We start from the raw sequence: 15,149 nt of genomic DNA, 5'->3' as shown, positions 1-15,149 counted from the left end.
ACTACTTATAAATTATGAGAATTTTAAACCTATTCCCCCTCCAAAAAAGTGTATATTTTGTCTTAAAAACTTGACTGGCAGTGCATTTTTAAGTTTAAAAAATAACCCACAAACATTTCATGTTAGAATATACAAAACTATGACAGAAGTCAGTATCCCTATTATGAATTATTAAAACAAAAAAACCCAACACTTTTTCTTTCAAAGTTCAGTTACTAAATTTACACAGAATTACAGAATAAATAGTAAATGAACACTTGTGTATAATTTTTAATAATAAAAAAATTTTTTCCTCTGATAGTTTGTTTCAGTCTGCCCACACTTTTTTATAAAAGATTTATTTATGCATACAAGAACTGGGTTGTAGGCCAGAGGTGCAGAGGGTGAGTCACCAAAGACGGAGTAGGAAGCAACACAGGTCGAGCTACTGAAATACACGGCTCGGGAGCAGTGGGCAAGATGGGAGAGGTCTGCTGTGCCACGTGGGTCAGCTGCTCCCTGGCTGGGACAACTCATGGGGCAGTGGCTGGGGATAGTTTAATAGAGCTGAGACTTTTTAACTCCTGCACCACCAGGGAGGCCCTACCCACACTTTTTACCAACAAGGCAAAAAGGTTCCAGTTACTTAAAGCTTCAAAAATGGACTATACTTTGAAAAACCCTTAAAACCAGCAGCATTTAAATAGTGGTTAACTCATGAGTGGGATATAACAAGCAGAACCAGCCTTAGTATCACTTGGACATGTCCATCACCAGCCGGAAAGTCCAAGGGGAGACTCCACAGGAGCGGACAGTTCCGAGGGCTCCAAAAGGAGAATGTAGCGTACCGCAGTGCCCAGGTAAGGGGGTCAAAACTGAGCGCACCTCCTACAATCCAAATTCCTATGAGAAGAGCTCTGAAACACCTTAATCCTTTGTGACCCTCTTCTCACTGTTTTAGAGATGGTAGAAAGGCTTTACAAAGAGATGTTTTCAAAAACCTGTACATCAATGCTAATAACAATTAATGCCAATGTGGCAGAAAGAACTAGGAAATACAATTTTTTAAAGGTTTCCTTGTTAATATGTATAAAAATAGGCATCAGTTTGTTTCCCAGAACCAGAATAATCCACACGTGATCTAATCTAGTTTAGCATCTAGTTGGCTACACTGTTTTTAAAATCTGTGATAGTATACTACGAACAGAGGTCATTGTGTGGAATATAAATAAATCCTGTAAAATTCTATTATCTATAAAAGCAGGCCTCTTCAAACATCTAGAATAACAACTATTTACCATTCTAAGGAACAAAGAAACAGGGTGCCTGCTGGACTGTACACTTAAAAATTATTGATGTGGCAAGTTTTATGTGTATTATACCACAATTAAAAACCACCAAAGGATAAAAGAACAACTTTTTGATGATGATACTAAAAAAAGACATATAAGTTAGTACTCAGACTGCATTTTAGTAAGACAATGTTCTCTTTTTGTGTTAGTTCAGTGGTCTGGTTATCAAACTTCTACACCCAAAAACAGAGTGACAAATAAAGCTATAATAACACTTAAAACCACTTTCTGGCTCCCAATGCCACAGGTTTAGAGACTTGTTCACAGAGCTACAGAAACACCAGGGCCTTACAGGAAAATCATTATTATTGTGTATCTATTTAATGGAGTAAGTGGATTATGTACTTGTAAACCAAAAGGAAATTTCTCAAATGTTTGGAAAAAAGGAAAACCCTCTCTACCATAAATTTCTGGGCCATTTTTCTGTCTCACTCAGAATTCTCCTGATGACCCTGGTGGACCCTTAGCACATGTCCATCAAGACCTAGTGCTAGTATGCACAGCACAGCTTGCGAGCCTGGTATCTTCTCAGGTGGCACTGGGAGTTACCAAAGCTACTGGGCATGATACTCATTAGAGGCAGTACTTGGGGTGTTCTTCCACATCACACTCGCCACACCCCATGGCACCTAAAGCAGCAAGGGTGTTCTTTCTCCAGCAGGCTGTTCCTTCTGGAAGAGCTCTTTGATCTGGGTTAACCGACCGTAGAGCCTCTCTCGAAAAGGAGGAATGTGGTAGCTGGGGTCCAGAATGTTGGTCGCTCTGCGTTCCCTTTCTCGCTTCCATAACTTGTATGGGTGGGGAGGAAAAACAGGCTGTCCCCGTTCTCTGCGAATCTGTAATGTAATCCCACTCATAGCCAGCATCCCCCACACTGCCAGCAGAATACAATCTAAAAAAAAAAAAAAAAAAAAAGGAGAAAAGCAAAGTTTGAAAACCTTTGTATTTTAAAGCCTAATGGAGAGCTAACACATAACCCTTCATAGCCTACACCTGTGTCTTCCTTTCTCAGTAATAGACTTTCACGAGTGTTTGCTCCCAAGCCAAAAGAATGAGAGGCCTTAAATTTCAGAATAGGAACATCTCATCATAGGTACCTGGAAGTCCAGACATGTCATTTGGGTCTGTGATGTTCCAATGTTACATGACAAGTGCTTGCAGGCATGAGGTGTTGAGTTTTTCCAGAAGGGGGTGGGAGTTGTTAAGTATAGATAGTCAGGCCTTACAAATGAACACATGTCCTGGAGTATCTGATAATACAAAGCTCTCCTCTTCCCCAGCCCACTCCTTATGGGCCTACCCACTCCTACAGGAGGGCCCAGGAGTATATGAGAGGAGCCAACTATACCAGCTTCAATCAAAAGGCTTGGCAATCAGAAACATGGATTTCAAGGCATCCAGCATCACCCTGGGCCCACACTTCTGAGGGGAAGGCTCAAGGCAGGAGAGGGGAGGACTTGCCCTGAAGTATTCATAACAATACTGCATCTACATTATCAACTCTAAGACATACTTGTCCCTGTATTCCAGCATTTCTGAAAATAACACATCTTGGAATCATGGTCAACTTAGTTATCTTTTTCTTCCTTCAAAAAATTGCCCAAAAAATGTAAAATCTTTAATGGTAGAATCTCACAATTGAGAAAACAAAACATTCACTTGATTGAAGGCTACCCTCCCTTTCAGTTAACAAAGCACATGCTTCATTAAAGAAGGAAAAAGGAATAATTTTAAAAGACATTCTCATCCCTCATGTCACTCTCAACCATAGGATGCCAAACAGTTTTAATTTCAACGTTTTTCTCACAACTGGGAATTAACCAGGTAAGCTAAGTTTAGAAATTTCTTAACAAACTTCATATAGTAGATGTTTACAATTGTGAACTACTGCTGGAGTGGCTTGTTGCAGACCACAGGCCCAGCTCTGACTTCCAGAAACCACTCAGACTGGACAGTGCCCTCAGTGCCCTGGTCTGAACTGTGTCTCCTGTCCCCCATCTCCCACTGCCCCCTTCCTGAGGAGGCTGCTCGGAAACAGCCATCCTGAAAGTCTTTAAAATTTGGGAATGATGCACACAGGCTCCCTTGGAGCAGCTGCAGAATGGCCCCATGCCCCAGAGTTGGGGGGATGCCTTCCCCACCTCAGCAGCAGCAGGCTTCTGCTCTCCCTGCTGCCTCCTGCAGCTGCAACTCCACCTCTTGCCATCAACCTAGTAACAGCCTTCTCACTCCACAGTTAGAATATTGTTTTTTCCTTTTTCTGCACCAAAGACCTTTTTGTTTTTATTTGTAGCAGCAGGGGACTGGATCCAGAAACAATGAGAGAGGTTCTGCCCAAGTGATGAATTATTTTGGACCCACCATTACCTTACTCAAGTGTAAACTCTATTCCTATGATCACAAGGACCCATTAGCAGAGGGCTATAATGGCATCTGTCTGGAGAACATCCTCTACAGTGACCCAGTGCCAGAGTTAGCACAAGGTCAAACTTCACCCGACTCCCACTCTGGTTCTGAGTCTTACCATTGGTTTGAAAAGGCACATTTGTAAAAGCTTTGTTGAAATCCGGGTGGAGAGCTCTCCTGAGCACGTTCAAAGTAATGTAAGAAAAGCTGGTGTACATGTAACTGTCAAAGGCCAAGATCACCGAATGGGAACCGATGAGTCCACAGGCCAGTATGTTCAGCTGTGGAGAGTGAAGAGTTCAGGCATCATTTCTGGTGGACAACAATTTCTCACTCTCACTCTGGCCTCGATCACCCCAGCGATCACTTCCGACCCCTCTGGGCGTACAGAAGAGGAACATGGCTGAGGGTAAACAACAACGCTTACCTGAGAAGATTAACTGAGAAACACTGCCGGCGGTCCTAGTGACTTCTGAAAACAGTTTGCCTTATAAAAATGTCACAGATAGTGCCTTCATTGTGAAAGAACTCTTAAGAATAAAGTCTAATAACTCGAAGAACCATTTTTCTGGAGAGGTCTGGAATTACTGCTCCCTCAGGAGGCAGCATCACAGTAAGCAGCCCCCTTCCCTGCACAGGGACACTGACAACCTGCCACTGTTGGGTAATGTAATGCAAATTCCTCTTGTTTTCATAATGGGCTTTTTAGAGTCAGTCATTGAATAAAACTTGTAATGAGTGATCTACTGAAAGGCCAGGGCAAAAGAATTAATAAACTTAAATGAGCTGAAAGAACACTTACGACTCTTAGGCAACCCATAAAAACTACAGGAATGAGGACAGCTATACAAGAGAAAGTCACCCAGAACACACTGTCATCACGAAAAATCTTCAGGTTTCCTGAAAAGGCAAAAAAGAAATCTAGAGTAAACAGCAGATTTACAAAATTAAGTTTCACTTTCTTGAGATCTGAACACAGACACACTTCTAGGGCTTAAGGGAACAACCTTTAAGGGACTATACTGGTAAACAGAATGAATTTTCACTTTTTTCTCCTGTCGATACAATCCCCTTCAATGGTGTGTCATAAAAGTTAGCGGGGCTGGGAGGGAAATCGAAGCTTGGCATTTATTCCCAAGATAATTTGGAAGAGACTTGACTCGTCCAGATGCTTCCACTCATTCACTAGCTCCGTAGCCCTGGGTTGAGATTTTTCATCAATGAGATGAAACCATAACCTTGCCCTTTCTAGATCTAGATATCCGTAATTCTATAATTTTGTATTGTAAAGGGAGAAAAAAAAAAGTAAATTGCATTCACAGTTAACCTATGAACTCTCACCAATATAAACAGCGAGATTCATCCAGTAAATGTTCACATGCAGCCCCTCCCTGCCCACAGCGGGACAGGACTGCCTCCTGCATCAGGACAGAAGTAAAACACTTATGTGATCACACCAAACCCAGCTGCTGCTGGACACTCAAGTGTGGCACTTTCTGGAGTGACCCAGGACAAAAATATCAGAACTCCAATTTATAAACTGAGTTTAAACAGCAAGAATGTAAGCCTGACATTTAATACTGGCACCATCATTCAGCCCGCTAGCTTAAGACCCTTAAATCCTGGACCCAGTGGGAGGTCTGTAGACAGAGGACCTACTGAATGGCCCCATTTTCTCAGAATGTGATTACAACAGGTTGCAGGTTGGGGTTTATGGAGCAAATGCTCTAGCTTTAACTATATTGTCACAAAATAATGGTTTTAAAAATATATGACTTTCAAGGAATTCAGGGATTGGAAGTAGTTACAATGCAGGCATGGGAGAGGACCCTCTTAGGGTATAACCTTGCCAGGCACATAATGAGTAAGCAGACTTATTTAATTGTATTGAAGATCAGTCAGCTATTTTTCATATTTTGCTGCTTAAAAACAAGGATTTGCACCTACCATTCTTCAGGAGACACTCACCCTGACTGTCCTGAATATAGTATTAAAGATAATGCAAACTGGAGGCACTTGTGCTAAACGCACAAAGTAGGAACACCCCACCTAGCCGCAGCTTCAGCCCCATTGGTTTCAGCCTCCTCCGGAAATGCAATCCAACTGGTCAGCACAAACTAAGTCATCTTTTCCACTCCCCCAAGGCAGTAACATGCCCTAAGAGCCTTCTCTATCCCCCACGTGGAGGCCAACTTGCTGGAAGGAATTCCCCTTTTCCTTCCTTTGCCCTTCTACCTACAAAGACCTTTCTACTTCCTAAATTGGGAGGGTGGCTGGATTTATAAATAGCTTCGTAAAAACCAATTTTATCTCTAACTAACTCAACTGGATTTTTGTTAACATTAAGCAAATGGACACACAAAGCGTGTCTATTAAGTTACTCTTACCAAAAAGGAGTAGTGTGCCGCATTTAGACAACTGGTCTAGGCTTTTAAGAAGGTGGAAATTAAGAAGCCTTTCCCTTTATCTCTTTTTCTCCTGCCTTCTACCCTCTGAATGTTTTACAGGTGATGAAAAAGCTCCAGTGCTTTTTCTGAGTGGTAAGCAAATGAGGGTACTAGTGAAAGAGCCAGAATACACATGGCTGTTTATTTTTTGTCTGACTTGATAATTTATGCACATTCTATTCATCAAAGGCACCTTTGTGAAAAATTCTAACTGATCATCCTTCTATCCTCCAAGTATTAACATGAAGAGAGGAGCTTGTTAAGAAACATCTGACGGGTCCTCCCTGTTGGCGCAGCGGGTTAAAGCACAGCACTAAGAAGCTTAAGCCACTTCTGCATGAGTTCAATTCCTGCCTGCCCCGGAGGAGCTCCACAAGGCAGGCAGACCTCTCCTGACCCGCCCGCTGCTCCCCTCAGCAGTATACCTCGGTCTTCCTGTTCTGTTCCCCTCTCTGTCTCTGGTGAATCCTCTCACCTCCACATCTCTAGCCTGTACCCCAGCTCTATATGAATAAATAAATAAATCTTTGAAAAAAAAATTAAAAAAAAAAAAAAGAAAGAAACATCTGACTTAGCGTCTCTAGACTAAGACTCCCAGGTCTGCATTTTCAACACATGTGCCATGTCATAACATGACTTGGCAACCCCAGGGTGAGTGGGACCCAGGTTGGTCATAGCTTTACTGAAGTCAGAGGATAGGTCTGGGCATGGTTGGTAAACAACAAGCAATCCTCTGGTCTCAAATTTTTAGCATCAATGACTGTGATATCCTGCATGCTCTGGCACCAACAGGCTCTTTGGTGTCTATTTAATCTAGTAGTCTAATTTAAGAATCAAACAATATCACTACAAGACCTCAGAAGAGTACCCTGAAATGTAGATACTCTTTTTTTTTTTTTCATTTCTGTCAACAACCAGCAAGTTAGCAAGTTAACTGCACAAGAGCAAAGCAAGTTAACCAAGACCAGAATTGCTTTCTAAAGCATCCCCAGAAGCACCCCTGGCTAAGGATGACTACTGTAGGTACTTCGGGACATGGGTGCTCCAGAAAGGCTGGGAGTAGAAATGAGAAGCAGATGACAGGAACAAAGCAGAGGTCCCCCAGCTCTGCTGCCATCACAGGAGACCAGAATTATCTGTGGGATGTAATAACTTTCCCCTCAAGATCCACCTGAACACAAAGCTAATGAGATTCTGCCATATAGCAGGAATCCCCTTTCCTTCCATCAGTTCTTACACACACACACACACACACACACACACACACACACACACACACACACCTTATCACAACAAACAACAGAAAGCTACCTCTAAAGATAGTCTGTCATTCATCCAGTACTAGGGGCCTCTGAGGACAGAGAGACTCATCTTCATGACCCTGCCTACCAGTGCACAGCTGTACAGAGGGCAGGGACACTGTCCCACCCCACCATCTAAACCCTTGATGCGGCAGCCCTGACACCTAGAGAGCCCAAACAAGGTCTTTTTTAAACACCAAACCCAGCACACAAATGAGTAGCCCTACCCAGTGGAGTGAAGAGGATCACCGAGGACGTCAGGAAGCCCAGCACTAGCCCCACACACAGCATGCAAGGCAGGAGGATGCCAAAACGCCACCAGGAAGCCACCAGGCAAATTCCACCAATGCTGCCAGCCACCGCCGTCAGGATCAGACGAACTGCACGGGGGAGAAGAGAAGGTGTCCCGTCACAGGGGCAGCCAGAGATAGCACAGTGAACACAGACCGCCAGGCCTCCCTTCTGGCCAGGCACAGTGACGGGAAACTGCTAGAGAGCATACCCTCCAAGGAGGGGCCATGTCTGGCTCCCATAGAGCCAAGAAACCCTCCCTGGACTAGTGAAGGCATAACTTGAGGAAGGGAGCAAAGGTCTGCAAGCCCAAAACTAATCTGGTAAAGGAAAATTTCAGGGAGGAAGTCTGGAGGTTGGCAGAGGCTACTTTTGAGGCTTAAAGTTGCTTTGGAAGAGTCTAAACCAAGAAGGCCAAATCCTTGACCCTTCACCCAGCAAAAGGCAGGAACCTTTGTTTCCTCCAGTACACACTGAGTGATTTCCCCCTCCTCTCTCACCTCCCCAGTTTCAGCCAAGCTAGTTGAGATAGCCTGTAAAGCCACGTGGGGAGGGACTCATTCCGCTGAGTACCCTGTGTCTACAAGAGGCCTCTTACTATTAAACATCTGGGTGGCTTTTTCTCTTATCAATCTGTCTGAGGGTATGGGTTAAGGATGATTTTCTTTGCTTCCTGACACTTGGCAGGAACTCTAAACTGGGAAGGAGGAAGAAGTAACAGCATCCTGTTAAAAGTGGCAAAGTAGCAACTGGTTTAAAGGTAAAGAAAAATCTTAACTTTTCATTGTTGTAAGTGTACTATCTTCAGTCTATCACCTACGGGAAAGCAGGCTGATCATCAAAGTGGCATCTCATTTCCCTAAGCACCAAGCAACTCACATTGTGATGTCAAATCCACAGAAGAACTTGTTACCCAGAAGGCTTACAAAGCAAACCTACATCACCAAGAAAGACCCTGAGAGCCAGTTCAGAGTTATTTCATTAAGAATCAGCCTCTTGGCCCTCCCTGGTGGCGCAGCTGGTTAAAGCACAGCACTGAGAAGCTAAAGCCACTTCCGCATGAGTTCGATTCCCGCCTGCCCCGGAGGTGACCACATGGCGAGGCAGACCTCTCCTGACCCGCCCGCTGCTCCCCTCAGCAGTGTACTTCATAGATCTGCCTGTTCTGCTCCCTACTCTGTCTCTGGTGAATCCTCTGACCCTCCGCATCTCTGGCCTGTACCCCAGTTCTGTATGTACAAATAAATACATCTTAAAAAAAAAAAAAGAATCAGCCTCTTAATACAGCCAACATGAAGAGAGAGGATGCCCCCAAAGCTAACCATACCTCCAGTCCAGGAACACCACTGACATATTAAAGTCCCCACCATATGCATGCTTGGCCAACAGTTATTGAATGTAAGACCCATGCAGAGGCATGATGTCATGTTAGGTAGAAAAGTTGTGAGAAACTCCATGATGAACATGTGCTCAAGCTGAAGCTGACCAAGCCATTGTAAAGGAGAATGCAGCACCTTCTGCTCTGGAGATTTGAGGCAGGTCATATACCCACACACTGATAGTGACTGCCCCTGTCTCTGGAAGGAAACCCTCCATAATACTCTAGATGAAATCAAGTTCTCACCACTAACAAACACTCTAAGTAAATTATTCTCTGGGCTAATGTTATAGGACCCATCATGTCACAGCAAGAGGTCACAGGCACAAGCTCAGACTTTAGAGATGGAATGACCTCATGGGAAGAATCAAAAAAGGACCCAGCTCCTTCAAACTGTTTAACTAGAGCCTCCACCCTCTTCTCAGGGAGGAGCTCGCAGACCCTCCCTGACGCTGATTCCCATATGCTGAGTTGCACAAGCTTGAGTAAGTCCTTGTCTGGTCCATGCCACATTAGAATTGTCGTTATTTCCATGTCTTGAAGAACTCGAGAGCCAGAATCCGATGATAATCTAACCATGAAGCTATATTGACCTGGAATGGCCAATTTTCATGAAATCCCAAGACTCCAATCAAACCTAACTTCCTTTAAGGAAGGACAGTACTGTGGGAAAGATGCCTTCATCTCTTATTCAAGTAATGAAATACTCTATCAACTTGGCCTGGTCATCGGGCTAGTGCTCAGCAAACAACACGAACAATCTGAATAAGCAGTTTAGAAAAGGTGCTTAGTTCACAGGTAGCCTGTTATTCTGCCACGTGACAGGATATCACGAGATTGCAGTTGGAGAGAAAAAAGATGCACATTCCCTTCTGAACACTCAAACCTCTTGTTTCCACTTACCATCATAGTCAATAGGAGTCAGTCTTGTAATCAGGATATAAAAGAAGAATCCCACGATGATAAAGCCCATGAAGAATAATTCTAGCAGCAAACCACCCGGGAACAGGCATGAAGCAACACAAGCTACAGTTAGATATTTGTTTTTATAATACAATTTAAACAGTTAATCTTCGAATATTTGCTTTAGCTCACACATTTACACATTAGGGTATTCGACTAAATATCTAAAAGGATACAGTATTAAAGGAATAATAGACTATACATTTTATTGTATATAAGTGAACTTCAATTGTTAAATTCATTATTAACTTCAAAAATCAATACATTTAGTCTTCCTACTTAAAAGAAGACTATTACTTTGTCACTGCATGTGAGTTGAAATTACATACTAAATTTCAATTGGCTAGAATAAAACAACATTTGAACATGTATCAAGACTGAAGAAGGCTTTTGCAAGACAGAATGTTGCAAAGATATCAGAATGCAATTCAAGTGTTTTCAACTGAACTGTATTTCCACTACTGTATTCATTTCTTAAAAATCCACAGAACTTTAAGATAAAATATATACACACACACAAATACACACAAATATATAAATATATGTATAATACTACAACGCATATATATGTGTGTATGTGTGTATATATAAACTCATGGGTGTGTGCTTATAAAAAATATTCCAAAACAAAATCCTTTTTCTGTTTGGGATAAACGATCACCATTGTCTTCATCCACTGCCCACAGTCTAGCAATTAAGTCCTTTATTATAAAATCATCCTAGAGTTTGAGGAATTAAATATTCTTCAATAAACCAATAAATTAAATATTAAATATTCTTGGTTAAATTTAATTCAAGTGTTTTAATTGAGTTGTATTTCCACTAGTGTATTCATTTCTTAAAATGAATTAAATATTCTTCTCAACGAACCAAGAAAAAAAAAAAGAGTAGCAATGGAGGGAACGAGGGAAAGAACCTTGCTGTTCCAATTTACTGAAGCAAGTTTATAGGGTTTGGTGAGATCAGGATTAGTTCACTCTCCCTTGATGCTTCTGGTTATGAAATAAAAAGTATATATTTAGTAGTTGCAAACATTAACTATCTAAAAGCAGCTCAAACAAGTCAAATAAATTCAGAGAGCATAATTTATTGTCTACTCCTGACTGAGTTCCATACAGTGGGACTGTGAGTTCCTGACTGATGTGGGAACTCCTAGGATGGAGCAGACATTTCAAGCTGCTTGTACAGACATCTACAGCCTGGGTCAACCAGCAATACATATCGCAATTATGAATTTGCTGCACCTACCTAATTTTACTCCCCTTTAATAAAGTAGTTTACCCTCCACTATGGAGAAAAGAGAAAAAAAATAAATGCAGAGACTCAGTAAAATCTTTACTGAAAGAACCTAAACACAAATCTATAAAAAGAATGGAAAAGCAATTGCTACTCTCCTTACAGGTAAGAAGTGCCCCAGCAGCATATAAGAAGACCACAAGGTACATGAACAGCAGCCACCCCTGACATATTACCTGTTTTCCAGAATCTGTGTCCAAAAAAACAAATGAAGAGACCAAGCAGGCCAAGAAGAGTGAAGAATACTTTGGTAGACACTCTTCCTAAAAATAACGAAAAGACAATGAATAATACATCCAGCTTGATGCTTGTATTTAATACAGAACATTACGTGACAAATGTGAAGTGAAATGACTGGTTTGTTCCACGCATGCACATCACAAATTTACTTTTAAAACACCCTGGCCGATATGAATAAGAAAATCAATGGCTGCTGCCGTAGCAAAAACAGAAAGCAGAGAGTATGTGCTTCCTGAGAGAGATAAGAAGCTACGCTGTGATGGGTACTTGGGAGAGGAAGTGGGAAAGAGGAGCCCATGTGTATCTAAAACTTTGTTTCTTCACAGAATATTCTGCAAGAAAAAAAGAGAGCAAAGAGAGGAGGAACTATGGATTAAGAGATTTTACCAAATAAAACAGATTTCAGAGACACACCAACTAAAAACATATATACAAACCTCATCTGAAGCCTGGTTGAAACCAAAAGAGAAGGAAAAACAATTGGGATTATGACAGGGCAGTGTAAGACTGGATGTTAATGTCATGTTAGTAAGAAATGTTAGTATTTTTAATTGAAATCTGTGTTAATAACACCACAGTTATATTTTTTTAAAGATTTATTTTACTTATTTATGCATACAAGAACTAAGGTCTAGGCCAGAGGTACAGGGTGAAGGGGAGGGAGTGAGAGGATTCACCAGAGACTGAGTGGGGCACAGAACAGGCAGATGTGCTGGAATACACTGCTGAGGAGAGCAGCGGGCGAGACAGGAGAAGTCTGCTGTGCTATTTGGGTCAAGCCCCTTGCCAGGGACCAAACTCAGGTTGCAGTGGCTAGTGACAGCTTGATAGCCCTGACTTTAACCCCTATGCCAGGGAGGCCCTGGTTGTATTTTTTTTTAACAGGTTTCTCTTTAAAGATATATATACTGAGGCCCTCCCTGGTGGCGCAGCTGGTTAAAGCACAGCACTAAGAAGCTTAGGCCACTTCCGCATGAGTTCGATTCCCACCTGCCCCGGAGGAGATCCACATGGTGTGGCAGACCTCTCCTGACCTGCCTGCTGCTCCCCTTGGCAGTGTACTAAGTCGATCTGCCTGTTCTGCTCCCCGCTCTGTTTCTGGTGAATCCTCTTGCCTACCCTGCACCTCTGGCCTTTACCCCAATTCTGTATGCATAACTAAATAGCTAAAAAAAAAAAAAAAGAATACAATGAAAAAGGAGGGTAGGGAGGTTGAGAACTGCTGGGTATATGTTTGAGACAAGACAATGGCTATGAATCAATATTAAGGCTGGATAATTGGTATATGGAGGATCAGTAAAGTTTTCATGATAAAAACACACACACATTAAATTAAGAGAGTATGTACTATACTATAAATCACACATGAACAAATTACTATATATCTTATCCATTATATGTATTGCTGTGGGGAAAGTACATGTTATAATGAACAATGAAGTACAATATACCTCATGAAATCAAAGAATCCAAATTCTGTGTTTTGGCACAAACCTAAATATATAGAGATAGGCTTTTTGAAGAGAAAAATATACTCAATGAATTCACTACCACATGACTGATGTGAGATAAACAAAAAATAATAAAGGAACTAAAACCAAAAACCAATGTAATTTCATGTGAAAAGTAATAAATTGATTCATCTAAACACATAAATCACTTCTGCTCTCAGATGAAGAGTCCAGGAAGACCTGCCTTTCAGTAAGGAATACAGACTAGAAGGCCAGAATGTGCGAGGTATAATACAGGCCAACATTTCAATGCCTGTGAGAAGAGGAGCCCAACAGAGAGATGAAGCCAAGATAAAATGCCACTTTCTGCTGAGCACAGGCCTGTTGATCGTTTGCTGTTCCATAATAACTACTTCAAAAGATCAAGTAGAAACTTTTAATAACAAGCACCATCACAGAGAGCAAGGTGACCCAACCTGATACAAAGTGACACGTGCAAGTCCCCATGGGCAGGACATGTCCCTGCACAGAAGAACCACATAGAATGCCCTACCTAGGAATTAGGAAGGAAGGGGAGAAAACCATTTGCAGGGAATACCAGAGACTAGAGCAGCTTCCACGTGAAGCATAACAGAGAGACAAAACAGGCAGTAACTTTGGGGGGTGGGGGGGTAACAGTGAAGACAAAGGGGAGAATGAAAGACAGCAGGAGAAACTGTTCCAGGAAGACATGGGGGAGTGGGGTCAGATATTTCCTCTGTAAATTTTCACTGTCTCAGTGCTGAAACAGGTACTGCTTGTTCCAAAGGCGTTGGCTGAATGAATGAATTTAGACTGAACTAAAGTATAGTTTAATATTCTTAAATTCCGTATTAGTTGATGTAGGTCTGCAAAGCAGAAGAACTTTTCAAAGTTCAAATCTACATACTCACCAAGGGAAGAACAGTTCCCCTCTGAAGTCACAAAACTGCAGGCATATGTGTGCACAGGAACATAAGCAGCAGATGTATTTAGAAGTGGGTCCCAGACTATGACATTATAAATAACACCTTGGGCCCACAGGGAGGAGAAGGAAACACTTGTCTTGTCATTAGCTGTTAGCGTAGCCACCTGAAGCCAAAAATATTGCATGATTAGTGTTTAGATTTTAAAACACAAGTATGCTATTCTATCATAATCCCACCTCCATAAATCTTAAATTGTAATACTCAATTTTAATTCTTATTTAAAAGATACACCAACCCAATTGCCTTTAACAAAGAATCATCCTACAGCTTATATGTGCAACAAGCTCTTACACAAATTGCTTCTAAAGTTCTTTGTAAGTATTAAATATTAATAACTGAAATAATTGTTAAAAATAATGTGTAAAGACTAGTTAGGATGAAATGAAACATCTTTTCCTGCTAGATGAGGGAGATACAATACTTATCCTGATTACTAGTTTTCTGATATTTAGCACCATGCCCATCCCAGAATAGACGGTCAACAAGTATAAGCTATTACTAATAGCTAGACAGCTAGCTGACAAAGTTTGGGACATCTATAGAGTAGCTGCACATTTTGTCTTATTTAGAAAATAAGAAAACATGTAGGTGTAGTGTACAACAGTCCTAACTTCAAAAACCTCCTCTTCCAAGCTGTTTTTTAGATGGCTAATACATACAACAGAACAAAAAAGACTTCTATAACCCTAATACAGAGCTATGTTCCTACTAACAGACAATTCAATTAATTATTAGCATTTTAAGAGTAAAGAAGTGCAAGCCTCTTCTATCATCTAAAAGTACATTACTTAGTCTTCAAAAATGTTTTCCATACAAAGGATTGACCGCAAGTTCAATAAGATACGAACATCATCACCTATTCTCCCAAGTTTGCATGCCCAGTCAAGCTTACAAAAATGCCAAAAGAAAAATACAAGTAAACTAAATTCCCCCTGGAGATTTAACAATAGTAAATGTTTTACTTGTTTTTCTGGCCTTCCTCATTTTAATTCCCATCTGTTTTTTCATGATGAAACTTTTTTTTTTTTTAAAGATTTA

General features: G+C 41.4%; 1 protein-coding gene across 2 annotated transcripts in view; it reads right to left on the bottom strand.

The window, feature by feature from the left end:
- Nucleotides 1-514: 514 nt before the first annotated feature.
- The window catches only part of TM7SF3 (transmembrane 7 superfamily member 3), a 27,968-nt gene continuing 13,333 nt past the window's right edge, over nucleotides 515-15,149 (bottom strand). The window contains exons 6-12 of one of the 2 annotated variants that reach the window (XM_004693194.2): nucleotides 14,037-14,214; nucleotides 11,590-11,676; nucleotides 10,058-10,138; nucleotides 7,713-7,865; nucleotides 4,540-4,637; nucleotides 3,856-4,018; nucleotides 515-2,223 (exon numbers count right to left, since the gene is read on the bottom strand). In XM_004693194.2, coding sequence (XP_004693251.1) covers nucleotides 1,961-2,223; nucleotides 3,856-4,018; nucleotides 4,540-4,637; nucleotides 7,713-7,865; nucleotides 10,058-10,138; nucleotides 11,590-11,676; nucleotides 14,037-14,214 — 1,023 coding nt within the window. In that variant the 3' untranslated portion in view covers nucleotides 515-1,960. The remainder of the gene's footprint in view (nucleotides 2,224-3,855; nucleotides 4,019-4,539; nucleotides 4,638-7,712; nucleotides 7,866-10,057; nucleotides 10,139-11,589; nucleotides 11,677-14,036; nucleotides 14,215-15,149) is intronic. The other variant, XM_012732904.1, reaches the window with a different exon arrangement.

The sequence above is a fragment of the Condylura cristata genome, unplaced genomic scaffold, assembly GCF_000260355.1.
Source record: "Condylura cristata isolate star-nosed mole 26May11 unplaced genomic scaffold, ConCri1.0 scaffold00036, whole genome shotgun sequence".
In the NCBI taxonomy this organism is placed as follows: domain Eukaryota; kingdom Metazoa; phylum Chordata; class Mammalia; order Eulipotyphla; family Talpidae; genus Condylura; species Condylura cristata.
The sequence above is the reverse complement of the archived record's forward strand: the minus strand, read 5'-3'. Positions and strand labels throughout refer to the sequence as shown.